Source organism: Apium graveolens, chromosome 8 (genome assembly GCF_009905375.1).
Source record: "Apium graveolens cultivar Ventura chromosome 8, ASM990537v1, whole genome shotgun sequence".
Taxonomy (NCBI): Eukaryota; Viridiplantae; Streptophyta; class Magnoliopsida; order Apiales; family Apiaceae; genus Apium; species Apium graveolens.
In genome coordinates, this window is record NC_133654.1 from 42,836,931 (window position 1) to 42,854,722 (window position 17,792).

The 17,792-nt window shown below is 35.0% G+C and overlaps 1 protein-coding gene and 1 long non-coding RNA gene across 2 annotated transcripts; both read right to left on the reverse strand.

Moving 5' to 3' along the window:
- Positions 1–1,118: 1,118 nt before the first annotated feature.
- LOC141677513 (uncharacterized) lies at positions 1,119–1,944 on the reverse strand. Its single transcript, XR_012557449.1, has 3 exons — positions 1,864–1,944; positions 1,585–1,669; positions 1,119–1,232 (listed from the first exon to the last, which is right to left on the reverse strand). It is a non-coding gene; the product is annotated as an uncharacterized LOC141677513 (long non-coding RNA).
- Positions 1,945–4,654: 2,710 nt separating this feature from the next.
- Positions 4,655–6,364, reverse strand: LOC141678177 (feruloyl CoA ortho-hydroxylase F6H1-3-like). The gene is made up of 2 exons (XM_074484427.1): positions 5,817–6,364; positions 4,655–5,429 (listed from the first exon to the last, which is right to left on the reverse strand). Exons 1-2 carry the CDS (start codon positions 6,299–6,301, stop codon positions 4,862–4,864), a joined length of 1,053 nt encoding a protein of 350 aa, XP_074340528.1. The 5' UTR covers positions 6,302–6,364; the 3' UTR covers positions 4,655–4,861.
- Positions 6,365–17,792: the final 11,428 nt, after the last annotated feature.

Below are 17,792 nucleotides of genomic sequence, written 5' to 3' on the forward strand. Positions count from 1 at the left end.
AAACAACTGAACCGCAAATCACAATTAGATGGTAACGATTGTTTACCTGCCTCCTGTTAAAAGTAGGGTTCCAGTTCCCCACCTCTTTGTGCCACTTGTTTTCGGATCAAAAGCCACAAGTTGAGCATGCCTTCCCATTGCAAACAAATATATTTTCTCAAATGAGTGAAGTTTGTGCATTATAGTATATGAAAAAGAAAAATCAGGTGAGACACACACACACAAAGAGAGTGAGAGACATACCCATTCCAGGAACTTGATAGTCATTGACGATCTCAAAGTTCTTGTAAGTGTAACCAACAAAGTTAACATCCTTCGACGAAAGCATCTATATATTTAAAAAGAAGAATTATAACCAACTATATACATGCTTTTATACTATGCTTTGCACATTGTAAACACTTCTGAAAGTAAACTACTCTAGTGGAGATGACAATTCAGATCCAGTATTATCCAGTGTCCACTTTTTTACAAATTAGGAATCCAGAATCCAGGGTTTTCTCTCCCAGTCCTGTTATGCAGGGTGGTCAATAATGGCAGCTCTCTATAAGCACCATACCCTTTTCTACCGTATCAATTTCCACATGACACGAAATTCAAAGAAACCTGGTGACAAATAATTTGGAGCCAAATGTACATTGACATGCAACAGATTTACTGGAAGTGCAGAAACTGAAGTTGGAATGCTTCTTAAACTTAATCATTATAAGCTATAAAAAATTTAAAGCAACAAGTGAGATTACCTTTCTCCACGGACCAGATCTTGCTGAAGCCTGAGTTTGGTGTTTAGACTGCAAGGAAATAGAAAGAGGAAAAACAAATAAGCATAGACTGTAAAGAAACTTGCACGCTTTTAGAAATTCAAATAAGAACGAATAAAAAACACATTTACCTCATCAAACTTTTCAAAATTTTGGGTGTCCAATTCATCATTCACCTCGGGAATGAAAGCAGCTTCCATATCATATAATCTGTCTCACTCAACACCTTTAAACCAATGATGGGCCTGAAATAAATAGTGCAAAAAGGTAATTCACTCTATTTCTTAAGCACTTCCAGAACAAGTCCAAGAACATAGAACAGGACACACCATACAACACCTTAATTTCATCTGCACCTTTTAAACCCAGCCTGTGATTTACATTACAAAGTATTTTGCTAATTAGGTATTTCACTTCTGAAGACAATTGTGCTTCTTCGGGAAACTTCAGGTGTGTTCTCCAGTTAACTATCTGCAAGAGTTCAAGGAATTGTAACAATTAATACTTTGGCGTTTCTAGTAAAGTTTGCACTTCCATGCAAATATTTAATGAAGCATCAAGCAAGGATACCGTGCAATGCACTCATTGCCAGTAAACAGTGAATCCAGGAGCGGGAAGAAGGGTGACAGGCGAAGAAAAGAAAAGAGAATTAAATAATTGAGAAAAAAGATAAGAAACAAAATTGAGGACTGCTGGTTCGGCGAATCAATTGGCTCTTGAGTTTTGACCGGAAAATGGTAATTACCAATCTAGACATATTTATCATAACAAGTGACAAATTTGCTAAAACTCCTTAAGAAACAGATATGCATAAACAACCTACCTTTCTACAAGTTGTCATGGGATCATCAGAATAGAAAGGTGGGTATCCCACGAGCATTTCAAACATAATAGCACCAAGTGACCACCTGGAGACCAATAAGACCATTAGTCCAGAGACTCCTAGCAAAAGCAAATTCAGAAAAGGATAGACTTTATCAACCATGCCCTAAAATTTCATATAGGCAAACTTTTCTTTTAGCTTCTAAGAGCGATGCTTATGATATATATAAACATTTCCTCGAGGGATTCAAACTCTTCTATTTTACATGCAAGAACTAACCAATCACATTCCAATGGGTATCCTTTCTTTAGAAGAACTTCAGGAGCAATATAATCTAGTGTGCCAACAGTTGAATATGCCTGCAATATCCAGAAAATAATTTACAAGAAAGATGAGAAAAACCCAATGCCTTAGAGATTTGTTTCTATACATATAATGATTGCACTGCAGAGAAGCGGCTGAACTTCCCGTAGAAGCAGAATATACATTTTCAATGAAATCTAGAGCACAATGCAACCTAACAAATATATTGTCTGAATCCCATCATCCTCCTATAAGAGAAGACACTCTTGGTAGATAGTGTCATCAAATGGACAATGGTAAGGCAATGCAAATGATTTCTCAAAAGCCACAAGTTGAGCATGCCTTTCCATTGCAAACAAATATATTTTCTCAGAGTGCATTTAAAAAAACATTATCTTCTTAAGTTCATATAACCTCAGGTAGCGCAAAAAAATCAAAGTTTGACCTGAAGGCAACCATTTCCAGGAATGTTTTGTGCAGATGGAAAAAGTAGTAATTAGCTTCAAGGTATCAAGTAAAGAGTGACAAAGAAAATTGGATGTACAATTATACCAGTTTCTTCTTTCACTTCTCTAATGGTTCCATTAAATATTTCTTCAGACTGCATAGTCAATAAAGAGAAGGCATTGTTAAATAGCTCATATTTTAGGATAGTTATTATAATAACTCATCAGAATTGACACAACTAATCAAATATCAAAATAGAAAAGCAAATTGCAGACAAAAGTCAGATTTTGTGGAGAGAAATAGAACAACAAAACAGCAAGTCAGATTCTGGTTCAAAACTCAAAAGAAATTTTAATAAATTGCATACGTATACTTCTGCAAATAAATTTTAATAAATTACATTTCTTGGAACTTGATCAGTATATAAGAAACTGAAGAAAAAGAGGAGAGGCAAATAAAAAAGAAACTTACATGTATATCGATTAAATTGAACATCACATATGTTCTTCAAGACAAGTTACATCGATTTTTAGATACATGTAAAGTTTAGTCTCGACCATAATCAGTCTTAGATATGATTTAAAGTTTTGATAGTAGTTATTGATGTATATACTTAACACTGTGATTTAAGTTTGACGGATGACATGTGACCACATGTATAAGCTAGTTTGACCTAAAAAGAGACTCCAGAGAAATGCAAAGAGTCAAAATTAGTAGTTTCATATACTCGATGAATCTTAAAGCGAGCACGATGCAAGTGGTTAGGGCTTATCTTTTATCGTTCAATACTCAACTATAAGGCATTAAGCCTAATTATTCAAAAAAATATATATATAATCTTACATTGCTACAAGCCCAAATGTAACAACTATTTAGCCTTGTAACAACTAAAACACAAATTAATAGCTAAAAATCGACAAATACACAATGTAAATAGCAAAAAAAATCAAAAATAAATGCAAGAAAAACATACCCCATGGCTTCGCTTTCAGGTAACAGGGCATTTAGGTCCACTAGCTCTCTTCTTAGTTGTCTGATAAACCAGCTTACCTCCTAAAGTTTCATCAAATTTTAAAATATCACCATTTACATAATCTTAACCTTAACATTTCCCAAATCTAAACAATCACTTTTAGAACTAATTACAAAAATAATTAATAAAGATATATACATAACAATAAAGTATATAATATAAAATCAAACAACATACATATTCTTAAAAATTAATAACTAGTAAGTAACAAAAAAATCATAAATCGAAAGGGGGTTTTTGAAAAGAGTACCAGGGGTTTTGACAATTCAGTATTGGTTGGATTTGGTGGCATAATTGTGGCGTTTGCGATGAGTAAGACCCTGAACCATCATTTCTCTGCTTTTGCTTTTAACGGCGACTCTGGATGAGATAGTAAACCAAAAGAGTGTTTTATGAGAGATACAATGGCTATATATATATATTCACTTCTGTTTAAAAGTAAATTAGGGTTTCGATTTGAAAAAATCTCAATTTACAAAGTTTGTTTCGATCAAAACATCAACACTAGTTTCATTCCACGTTACCAATTAAAGTTTCTAATCAAATAAGATTACCAGAGGTAGGTGAGAGGTTGAGCACAAAGTCGAGAGATGGAAGATGTGAGCACAGATGCGAGGGAGAGAGAGATTCGAGAGAGATGCGAGAGGAGTTGAGACGGTGAGATGAAGATTGTGAGCGGAGAGAGGTTCGAGAGAGAGAGGGGTTCATTCCAGAGAGAGAGAGGAGTTTGAGATGGAGATTGGAATGAGGGGAATAAAAATTTGGTTAAGGGGGGGGAATTTTGGGAGGGGGGAATTTTGGGACTAAAACTGAATGAAATTTTGACTAAGGGGGGAAAGAAAATGTGGGCGCGATTTTTTTTTTTTTGGTGAAGTTTTGACATCAGTTTAATTATAACCGATGTCTACAAAGAACAAAGACATCACAAAAATACGGGATGATGTCAATACCTCTTTTAACATCAGTGGCAAAGTTAACCGATGTCTAATGTGTGATGTCTATTGACATTATTCTTGTAGTGTTTCAATATCTTCCTCCTCATCTCTTTACATGACAACCCAAAATACAGCCGACACAATCATGGACGCATCCTACATATACAGGGCGCGTCTTCGCTTCATACAATGTAGACCAAAACCTAATTATTCATCTTCTTGCCCCAATTCAATTACAATTGACCCGTATTTGACCCAAGATATCCAATACCAAATTTTGGCTATAACACTAGCCATACTCAGTATCTTGAAATTACTATTATATATGCTTCTCCGCTCATTTGGAAATCAGTTTCGAAAACAGAATAACAAATTTTTTGTTATCAAATATATTTCTTTATTACATAATGCTTATTAATATTTATTACTGCGGAATGTAACATGCCACAATGCATGTTCTTCATCTTAATGATTTTATTAATACAGATTTTTCAACATGAAACACAATGCAAGGTACATGACTTTATTTAATTCAACAACTTGTGGTCGGGACAAGCAATCAAATCTTTGCGAAATCAAGAGTGTTCTTCCCATCATGAGATTTCCTGTAGAAATGTTTCACATAATCCGAATACAAAACGTGTTTGTATATTGGTTTTTCTCCATTCTTGAGCACCTCAGACAGCGGGCCAATAATTTCATCGGGTCTAGGGTTGGCAAAGATTGGCACAGAGATTCTGTTGTTGCTTCCATTGGCTGCAACACAGTGCTCAGCACTTTTGTATTTCCCATTACTCAAGATTTGAAGAGCATCACCAATGTTTATTACTATTGCTCCCGTTATTGGTGGCACGGAAATCCAGGTATCAGTCTCCATTTTTCGGATGAATAATCCTCCCACATTGTCTTGAAGGAGAAATGTGAGTGAGGAGACGTCAGAATGGCGTCCGACTCCAATTGCAAGCTCAGGGTTTGGACAAACAGGATAGTAGTTGAGGTTGTTTCTCGTTGAGCCCATTATAAGTGATTCTTTTGACTCCATGTCCACATTTAATCCCTGCATAAGGGCTTTTAGTAGCCGCTTCATCACCAACTTAGACTTCTCCACATATTCCATTACTTCATTTCTGAAACACAATGGCAATAAATTTGTTATTCCACACTTAAAATGAATATTGACCTATGAATTAACCATAATTTAAGTTAATGAACCCCTGGGCGATACCCCAATGTATAAGTTAATTATTCTGTTTGTCCCCGTTAATATTTGACCCGGGCACGGAGATTATAAAGGTAAATTAAAGAGATTAATAAAAATCTAATAGTTTAGTAATATCTACCGAAACTAGTGAAGAAAAATATGTTATTTTAGAAAATATTAACACTTAGCTAGATAGAATATTAAACAAAAAAAGTACTAACGATGGATCGAAAGTTGGAGTATTTCTTTATTTTGATGGTCGTGAAAAATAAAGATTCTTGTTAAACTTGTTCAAAAAAGAAAATGAACTCACTTGCATGCAGATGGCCAAAATTCAAAAGACTTTTCATCAGAAACCAAGATACTAAGATAATCTTTCCACTCGAGAACTTTGTCTACTTTTGGAAGAAAGCTTGTTGTAAGCCTAACAGAATTTGTAGGAGACTTTTCTTGGGTAAACATGATCTTCTCCTCCACAGGCAAAGCAAAGAATCTACGGGTAGCTTCCTGGACATTCTCAAGAACCTCAACAGGGACTCCATGATTCACAATCTGAAAGAATCCCCACTTTTCAGCAGCGGCCACAATCTGATCAGCGACATTGGGATCATCCAAATTGGACATGTCGATCACGGGTATGGACTCTTCCTTCAGGACTTTGGTCATGTCCAACCGCTCCTCCACAGGTTGAATATATTGCTCTGGTAAGGAATCGAGCTGGAGATCGGAGAGACCCTTTGTTCCATGCCCTTTCGTTACTGCAAAATGTCTGTAATCGTTAGTGAAAGTTGGAGCCATTATTGTTTTTGAAGAAAGAACAAATTTAATGAGATCAAGTAAGAGGACTATATTATCAAAATGCATGTAAATATGTGCTATTTATAAATGGTTGCTTGGCGGCACTATTAGTGTTTGTCAGAATTTATCAATTTTAGTCTAATTAAGCGTCTTGATTTTATGTACATCTCTGACCTATATCATTTTACATATTGAAAACAAATTAAAAATAATAATTCTAAATTTGACAGGGGGTAAGTTCATCGTTCAGGCAATTTGTTCAACCAGTCAGAGTGACAACTTAGTACATGAGGTGCGGGATCAATCCCTAGTTATTGTTTTTACCGAAATTTTGGTGGTTAAATGCTAAGAATCGATTATCGTTGATCTAAGGTAATACGAATAAACTAAAGTAAAATAAACTATTATGACACTATAGATTAGTGACGCGGAAAACCGAGAACGGGAAAAATCGCGGGTGGGATTCTATGCCCAACCGAAATATGATCAACTAATCTTTTGAAAATTGTATTACAAGAGATTGAATTTTGCCACTATGAATACAATTTTTTTTGGGAAATATGGTTAAGACACTTGGTGGTATGTTGAACATGAACCGGGATGTTCTTCCGCTCTTTCCCGATTGTAGATTGATGTGTCTTCGTGTTGATCATAATCATCCTCTTATCTTGTTTGCTCTCATTCTTTTTCTCCAACCTCCCCTCTTTTTTCTCTCATTCAAACCGATGTTGTTAATCATGGAGATAAGCATTCCTATTCTTTCTCCTATTTATCCGGAACCTGCTAGACTGAGTCCTACTCCCAGGCTTCAGCTTCTTCTGCTAATGTTGTCTAAGACGATCTCTTACTCTTCCTGTCTTAACATCCCGTCATGTCAATGTCGTGACTCCTTCTTGTCATGTCATAAATTCCACACAAAACAATAGCCCCAGATTTTATAAATATAAAGATTAAATTTATAAAATCTTTTAGCTAGAATTGTGGTTAAGTAAAATCTATTGTCATAATTAGTTGTATCTGGGGAGACGTCTCATCACTTCTTGGTAATCGTTCCATGTGCTGCGTGGATATACATGCACTGGCTCTCCAATTTCCAAAAAACCCTCTCCCGTGTTTATCTTTACTCTTCCTCTTCTCTATATACTCTCACAACTCTTTCTTCTGTAACATTATTCATCACATCTTGTTCAATCCTCTTCCATCTCTTGTCACAAATCCAAATCACTTTTCTTACCACATCCATGGCCAAAAAATCCGCTCGTAGCTCTGAAAGTCATAGTGAACCCCCCAAAACTTCTCCTGAAAACCCTAATTGGATTATGACCAATCTACTTGATGCTCGTGATAGCCAACCCAGTTTAATCAAATTAGAACGGTTTGAAGAGTTGAAGTTACTTTTCCACACCAACGTCAACATTGTCGTCCCAGACTCGACTGTTCGTGCTGATTCATTCGGGAAAGGATGGGTATATTTTTACTACTACCCATTTGATGTTGGCCTAGTTTTCCCCTTTTCTAAATTTGTTGCTGGTGTATTAACTGCACTAAACATATCCCCTGGGAAATTGATATCGTCTTCTTGGAGAGTTTTGGCGTGTCTTGACGCTATCGAATAGAAACATGGACTGAATATCGATGTAAGCGTCATGAAGCATTCTTACAGCCTCAAGAAGTTCAGTAATTATAGAGTTGGTTTCACAAATAAAGATACTGAGGACCCCTTGATACTCAACAATGAAACCGTCAACGATAGAAATTGGAAGAAAGACTATGTGTTTGCTGAGAAGAAATCACTGGGCGAAGATGCTGATTATCTTCTGGAACGTTGGAACAACACGGGTATGACTCTTAAATCTTTTCTGCAAATATTTTATTCACTGTATTATTCTATGTTTATTGTATGTGTCTTATGTTGCGGACCTCTCATATTTGTCTCACCACTGTTAGCACTATATGATGCTTATCCTTTCGTAATTAGGCGTTTTAATCGTAGACTTAATTTGTTGAGGTGTTTATATATTGTTTATTTTCGTAGACTGTGATTTTGAGTTTGATGATAACGACACAGTCACTAAGGCCATTGTGGACACAATCCGGTCTCTGCATGTTTCTGAAAGACTATGGCCCAACTGTCTTGGACGTCCAATTCGCAACACTGGTAAAGTCAATGTCGAGGAGTAGTAGACAATATGAAGAAGTCACAGGGAGGTCAAGGTAGTGTTTTGAAGAAAACCGGGTCCAGGAATATTGCACAGAGGACTAGGGGAAAACTGGTCGTATCTGTTGTTGTCAAACCTTCTACGTCAGTCCAGAGTCTGTCTTCCGAGACTTTGGAGAGCCCCAAAAGTGACCAGGACGTTGGGATGAGCACAGGATGGAAATACGCCAAAGGTATATGTCGTTTTCTTTCTTTCCTGACATACATCTCGTTGGCTTTATCTGTGTGGACTTTTTTGTTATCCCTGATTGAACCATGTTTTCTAATTGTAGAATTTAAGCCCCCAACCATTAAACCTTTTTTTATTTCTGGTAAAGAATTATTCAATAAGAGATCCCGTGAGGAAAGGTCTACTGAGACTGAGTCGTCCAAGGCTCCTATGTTGTCTAGCCCTTTATTCAGTCCCCCAATTAGCCCCTTGAATAAGAAGGTTCGTGTTAACCCATCTGTAACCACCATTAGCTCTAATGTTCCCACGCCACTCTTGACTCGAAGTTAGTGTGTTCGTGCCGATCCCCACTCTTTCGCACATTTTCTTGATGACAAGGTGCTCCCTCAATCAATGGAGGAACATTCTGCTAAGGAGCTTGATGACATTCTTGGCCATGCAGCAGGCTACTCCTTTCATGTAAGTCTTCTTTTACTTTTTAGATCCGTATTTATTTTCTTTTTGTTTTATACTTTTGGTTGATATATGTAGACTCATGCTTCTTTATGTTTCATGTAGACGCTCCAAAGAGTGTTAGTTGCCCGTGAAGTCTATAATCACAAGATGCAGAAGGCTAAGGAGCTTGATGAGGAGCATCAGTTGTAACAACCCAAATCCGGGGTCAGGATCTGGTGTCACTAAACAATCTTTATATAAAATAAAATAATAAACAAATAACCCATTGAATCCGGATCGTTTACAGGTTATGGTATGAAACAAGATCTAACCTTCTACAACTCGTAACAACTAGAATACAAGTGTAAATAACTTTGTACTAAGGCTCTTGTCATATTCTTCTAACTTCTCCAACCTCTCGCAGCGGAGATTTCTCTAACTTCTATTGTCTATCAAAGCTATTCACTTTTATCCCTATTTGTTTCTGGCATAAATTAGAATTTACAAAGCAAGAGTGAACCGAAATTCTCAGCAAGTATATAATTTGAGTTTCAAGCATTAATACTAAAGGAAAAACTTTCGGACAAAATCTTAAAATAATTTAAAGCAATTCTATTTATTTGAGTGAGTTGAGCGAATAAACGTTGGTTGTTACCCAGCCTTTAATTATAAGTCCAAAAATGACAAGCGATTCCCCAATTCATCTCCTGAATCAAGGTTTTGTCCGGTTTTGGAATCATAAAACCTTTCGAGAGAGAATGTTGTTAATGGCGATCAACAACAAATTAGACTGGACACTAGTTCACACTTATATCCTGTTGATCAGTCAGGATACAGTGTAGATCTATACCCAACCGTATAGATCCATTCAGGTACCTAGGCTCTATCGCCCAAGGGTCCGGTCCATCCCCAGCCCATAGGATCTAGCTCATCACTGGCCCTTACAGTAAACATCCATCCCGTAGAGTGTTTTGATGTCAAATCATTTTGAATTCAAAACATCCCAATTCAGGGTTCGCAAATAACCCGAAAGAATGAGTATTTGCTCAAGAGAGCAATCGAATTATAGGAACAATAACGAAAAAAAACTGGCATAATAAGAGTAATTGCAGCGAAATATAAAGCCTTTAACTATTCTGAACTTCAAATAGGAACGAAGAAATAATTGCAGTATTTTAAAAGAAAATTCAGGAATACTTGCCTCAATAAGCTTTAATCGCTATTACTAGTTGACTTTGGTTCGACTTGAACGTTCGGCTGTATCGTCAACTACTAGCCCATTCTGGATACGATCCCAACATTCAGGCCCTTCACTTGGAACTTCGTTGATCTCGACGTCTAATCATTATATCGTTCCTAGTTCGATGTCGATACTCGGGTTTTCCGTCTAGGACCTGCATGATGAAAATATTCTAATTCAGATAATCGCTTCGCTTAAGCTCAACTTAATACCACTATCACTTCTACCCATGCGATTTCATAACCCAACTTATATTTATATGTATTATTAAAATACACATAGCAATTAGGGTTCACATCTTCAAGACTCGGTTCGGTATTTATTTTCAGAAAATACGCATATTTCTTATTTTGAAAATAGGATAATAGATTATTCACAAAATATCTTGTCACGTCACGTAAGTAGGTTTCATAATATTTAATTATATATCCTCGTTCGACGTCTCTGATAATTACAGGTTACGTTCCCGTATTTTCGGAATCAGTTTCCCGAAAATCGGGCAGCGTCTCCTTTGTTTATCGGCCTACCCGTCGAAACAATTCGACGTCAATCCACAACAACAATCCAATCACCATTCGCAATCCTAATCACCGATACAATTCAGTTATTAATTATTTTTATTCGTACTTTTATTCATATTTTTATGTTTTTATTTGTAGTTTTATTTTATTCGTAGGACTCAGATAAAAATCATCACCGTCCACCGTGGACTCGCCGAAGCTCTTCGTCGACGGCGGTAAAATTTGCAAGTTCCCGTTTATAACGGACATCCAACACGAATTCACCGATTAATTGTTGTAACCTTTAAAATATAATTCGAATAATTATGGAAATTTATTCGAAACATTATACCAAATAATTCGAATAAATACTGTAAATATTTACTCTGAATCAGTACAATTAATCGAATAAACCATCCAAAATAATCACTCAAATCCCACCGTTTTTAATTCATAAAAAAATCAGAAAACCATAAAGAAATCAACCAGTAAAACGATACACACACGCGCGTGTACTGAAAACACAAGCAACCGGAAACAAAAGCCACAACAGTGATAGTCACGCGCCATCGTCAACCAGACACACACACCCACAGTTCGCACACACACACACACCCACACATCGCGCACACACACACACACATATACACACACACGATATATATATATATATATATTTACGCACACGAACACATATATATATAACCAGACAAAAGCCACCGAGCCTCACCGAAAGCGGGCGGCGACTCCACGCCGGAATAAGGGAAAAACAGTCGCCGGGAACCGAGAAGCAGGGCAACAGGCAATAAGGCGGAAAAGAAATGAAAATAGAAAATAAGAGAGTGAGAATTGAGAGATTGATAGAGAGATTGTAAGGGAATCCGAGAGAGAAAGGAGAGATTGGGGGTTGGGGTCGAGGGAAAGGAGGTGGGGTGTGCAAGGGTAGATTTAGGATTTTATTTTTGTTTTTGTTTTTTTTCGTTATTAACCCGGTTCGTACTTCCATTTACGGTTCCAATATATTAATTTACGAGTAACAATAGTCTGAAAGTTTATCCGAGCATATTTAAAAATTCTCGAGATAATTAAAACTAATTATCGTAAAAATTTTATAATTTAAAAAAATCATTTTTGAAACGGGCATCCGCCTGTATTTTACAATTAAATAAAATCGGAAAATCATTTAAAGATAAATAATTAGTAAAATATTGATTTTTAATTTTATAAACTCCCAAAAATAATAATTAAGATTATAAAACAACAAAAATAATTTTAGAGATAATTTTAGCATTTATAAGAATAAACATTCAATAAAATCATTTTAAAAGCAAAATAATTCGTACAACTTAATAATTAACTATACAATTAATCTTTGTACCCAACAGATCACACACAATTTGTAATAAACAAAGCACAGCTGACAGACTCATCAAGTATATTATTTATTTAATAATTCGATAATTATATTTACAGATCGGATCCAAAAATAGGTTACTTAGCCGCTAAGTAACTATAAAGACGATACGATTTTAATAACAGACTTGGATAATTATTAAAACAGAGATTCTTATAAAATACTTTATACGAAAATAAAGTGATAACCTTTTGGGAATACGGATTTTTATCGATCTATAAAATGATTTGCATATCGGAAATTTCACGGCAGGACTCGTACAAGTCAAACCGTACCCCAAATCGAAAAAGTCAAATCATGAAAAGTGTTCAGAATTACCAGATTAGGTTAGGAAGGAGTTTTCGGAAGAGTTTCGGATTATAAGAACGCAAAAACAATTGAAGTGGCATGATTTCTGGTTCTAAAAATTAATTTTATAATTACATGAAATAATCATTATTAATTCTATAAATCCTTATAAAATCATATGATAATCTAAAAATTACCAGAAAAATACCAGAACACTCTATATTTTATTCTGGATACTTAAAGATTAAAATTTCTAAATTTTATCAGAAATAAACATCCAAATATTAATATCAATCATTAAATAATTCACCAAAATTCACATAAAATCACCTAATAATTTTTTATTAATAAAAATAATTACATAATATTTCTCAGACGTTACATCCTTCCCCCCTTAAAAGGATTACGTCCTCAGGATCATGTTAAGGAACAGACCATGCTATTTTTCGAGTATCTTACTTAAAATTCTCGGAACTCATCACTTTAATCACCATTCAACGGTCTTCTATCGTCATGAAATTTATCAGTTGCTCATGCAACCCCTAATTCAATCTTTACTTCCTATATTTGGAGCTAAATTACTTTTCATGGTCATACACACATAAATGTCTTATGAACTCGTTATACCTGAGACAACAAGACCAACTCATTCACCATAACTCTATTTACCTCATTGTTTCAAAGGACTAACTTAATTTACACTAACCTTCTTTTCTTTCTAATTCTAATAGTTCGTGTTTATGAACTTTCTATTTTCACTGACTTTTTCTACTTTACTTTTCATGTCTCCTTCTGTTCGGGTAGCCTGACCTATGATCATTTTCAATCATATTCGAGAATCTTTAATCGATCTTTTGTATTTACCATATGTCTGCATCCGATATACTGAGCTCATGGCGTCTGATGCTTCGAAACGTTCTAATTCTATTCAAAAGCTAAAATTTAAAGGAAAATCTCGACAATTGCATTTTAATTCACCACTTGGTAGTATACTTCAGTTTCTTCTCAATCACTATCAAGTATGTTCATCGAGCGAGAATCCTTTACTATCCGAAAGGAAATACATTAATTTGGAACGGAATGAATTATAACTTTATTCAAAACCCGGTATGTTGGTACTAATACTCATTTTGTTGTCATATCAAATGAGATATCAATACGAACTTTGATGCTCACAACGTCTTATACTGAAGTCAACATCAATCATATGCATAATACCACCTTTGATATTTAACAACAAAGTAAGTATCAGCATAACCCAGAAGACGGATCAAAAACTATTCTTTAATTTCTAACTTTTCCAATTCCTTTATCTACTTCCCAGCAATCTTAGTAACATTCACTCTTTTTTTTCTACTCTAGACATCTGGCTCCAAATGGACCTTTCTTGGTTGGTAGTTAACCAAGCAATCATAGCTCATAATCAATTATAACCAAAATTCTTACCTTTGAAGCTTAGAATGCAGTTACTACTTTTCAACCCTCCGCAGGCATATCTTCTAACGCTTAACTTGGTCTTTCTTAATCCTTGAATTAGCGAGGATGTTATCAATAAATACAATTACACTATTCAAATACTCCTGGTACATTATGTTCGTTTAATCTTCAGACTTACCACTTCTGACAATCGATGCGTAATTTCATACCTCCATTTTTCTTTTTCCTATGATCACACAGCGCAAAAACACTCTTTATTTCATCATTCTTTCATTCCACATTTCTATACGATACAGGGCTTTTGACACCAACTTGACTCTGTGCAGTAACCGACGAGAAATTCTTACCTCATTCCCCGAGGTAACCTTGGTAAATCATTCATTCGAACCTCCGGGACTTCACTTAATTTTTTAAAGAATTCCGTCATGAGATTCATTGTAACGTTCTTCTCTAACAGTTCGCCGTTAATATCTCTGTTTAACCTTTCCTGGTTACATGCATCTTTGGAACGAATTCCTATTTTCAATTATCGGCATTTCACTTCATTCTACTATTAGTTTTGGCACAACTGATGTTCATAACTTGCTTATATCCTGGATCATTTTTATCAAATTTATTTATCATTCTTTTTATTCCACTTCTTTTCTTATTTATTTTCCATTCTTATTATTCATTATCTCTTTTAAACATAAGAAATTTCATTTTCTTGATAATATTAATATGTTCATTATTAGATAAGTCATTTCTGAAGTTAACGCTAGAATGCAGGCTTTTATTTATAATATTTAAATTCTTATTAACAAAATTATTAAAATACATCGATAGAGATTTTCTTAACCTCGTTTAAATCATCATTGATCGTATATTTGGCTTTCTCCAACTGATCAACACTTCTTTTTCTCGAGGTCACATGCAGACTTCGTTAGCCTCTGTCTTAAATCGGATACTTGTATTTGGGAGTTTCCCAGTACTTACAGCAACTTCTATTCAATCGTAATTCGATAAAGATGTACATTTACGTCCTTCAGGGAGTACTATTACAGAAGGTAATATTTCTTTACTCTATCTTGGATCTTCAGTTCTTGCAAATGTTCTCTCCACTAATTTATAGTAACTTCCATTAACTCATCATTCGATATGGGTATACATCCAAGTCCTTCATGGAACGCTATTACAGATGATAGAATCTCTTTGCTTTATCTTGAACCTTCAGTTCATGAAAATATTCTTCTTACTAGCATGAACCAATAACTTTCTGTTCCTTTTCTCTGCTGAAAAGGTGTATTCATCTAGATAAAATCTCGCACAGGCTTTTAGTAACATCACAGTACATTTACTAAATTTCCACTTCTGCTGATGCCATTACTTCCTCCCAAATTGCTAATTGCTTTGATTTCGGATCTGAAAATCATGTCAGAATTTGACTTAATCTAATTGGAATTGATCTCCATTTAACTGATCATTAATTGGTAAAGTTGATCAATTAACTCTTTTAACTGATCACTTAATCCAAGTGCTGACTAGCTAACTGGAATCAAAGATCAATTATATAAAGTCGATTTGGCCATAACCACTTTCTCAAAAACCGAGATCGCAATCATTTGGAGTACTGACGAGAACGACAATATACTTCTTTATCCATAAATGTAGGGTAACTTCTGAAAGTTTGGGCAGCATTTTCCCTATATTATTGATCACCAGTCGGACTCAAACCGACACCATCAATCAACCAGATCATCCACAATCATATGCACCCACTTCCATCAACCAAATCCATCAATTGAACACAATTCAAATTATATCGTTTTAATCAGCATATATATTATTAATTGGCATAATATATATCTTTTTGGAATTGGACTAAGGTCTTAAATCAACAACGATTAATATCACTATACCTTTCTTAGTTCTTTCAGGATATTACAAAATGTTATTAGTGAACCTTAAAATTTATCTTGTTGTTTTTCAAGGATTTTACTTCGCGATTCTTTTAACTCATTCTTGCCATTACTAATTGTATATAGTTACGTTTAAGAATGATGTCGCATCTTTCAACTAAACACACCAATCCTCTATCTTTGACGATACCCATTCAATTTCATTAACTATCTTGTTTATCATTTAATAACCACGCAGGGTCTTAATTATCATAATTTCATGAAAACTCCATCACCAATTTCGTTATTTCTTAAAAGTTCTCGCAATTGAATCACCATCACTTTATCTCCACTTATGTTCCTGTATCAGATTTTCGCCACTCGCCTGGGTATGAGCATTGAATTCACCATAACTTATTTATGCAAGTTAGAGAACTTCACAATTTCTTGAAGAACACGTTCAAAGTTCGATTACATTTAAGATTTCTTCCATCTTGAATCTTCACGATAAATATATTCCCGCGACAAAGGGATGCTTCACGTAGTAATTGCATGTCTGAATCATTGTTCAAAATTTCCTTGATCTTTGATTGTCGTCCCGATACTCGTTTGCTCTGTCTGACGCACACAACTTTACTTCCTTATTTTGTAATTAATTTAATTATTATGGTTCACTAACGATTCATTTCTCGTCGAAATCTTCTAATTCGAAGTGCATCGCGTTAACGTAATCTACCGTACTGATGAGATCCCCGTAGCAAGAATAATTGTCTGACTTGATATCTTCGCCATGTCCATATTTTTCGGTGTATCCATTCTTTCTTGCTCGCAGGTGTCCACCATTTATCAGTTTGTAATCATATCCTCCTTCGACACGTAATTCTATTTGTTACACGGGACTATTCCATTCCTTTTGTAATTGTCAAAGAACAGACTCTATGCAAAAGGAGAGTTTGTGAATAGGATTTTGAATGAAAAGAACCGGATAAGGAATAACAATGTAACAAACAGTTGGAAGAATCTGTAAGTCAATAAATTGAAGGAAGAAGAATGAGTGAAGATTTAGATGTAAATGAGACAACCATATTCGTACTCAAGATGGCCAGTCTTTCATACTATATGGCATACAACACATGATTAGGTGGTGTCCCACCTGACTCTTTGTCATTTGGACAAAGCGTCATACCACAACACTATTTTTCTCAATAGGAATCAATAATTTGAGAAGAGAAACAATTCAGAAGGAATAAAATAAATTTTCTTTCATTTTTTCCGCATATGATAGAAGAAGCTCATACGTATTCAAGGATCGAGAAGGAAATATTCTATCATTTTAAAAGGAAGAATGTCAGTGTTGATCACCTTCCACGCTTTACTTATGTATGCCTTCAGAAACCATTCGAATGCGAGATTCACAGTCTGGATCACATTATAAATTTGGAATATCGTCTGGTAATGCCTCCACATAATTGCTTTAATGATTCGATCATGATTGCTCTCCCACGAAATTTATAGTCATTTCTTTTGATTTCATCTATGCCACGTAGAATAATTATTGACATGCCACACCTCAACTTCGTCGATAGAAATACGATTCTTCTTCAATCATTTGGAAGACTCTTCCATTTCCTTCAATCATCCTCTGTCCGTTCGAATTATGAGTTTCATTAAATTTTAATAATTTCATGAATTGGGTAAATAATATTTTAACATGTTGATTCAATCATTAATATTATTAAACAAAATTTATGTTCGTTTTTTATGAAAAACTTTAACTTTTCTTCTTACTAGTGGGTCTACTTGGTCCTTCGAACTAACAACACTAAGTCTGGATCCATTATCCTTTTAGGTCATTTCCTGTTTATAATAACAAGAACTTAAGTAGTAATTCGACAACCAAATTGTAAAACTCA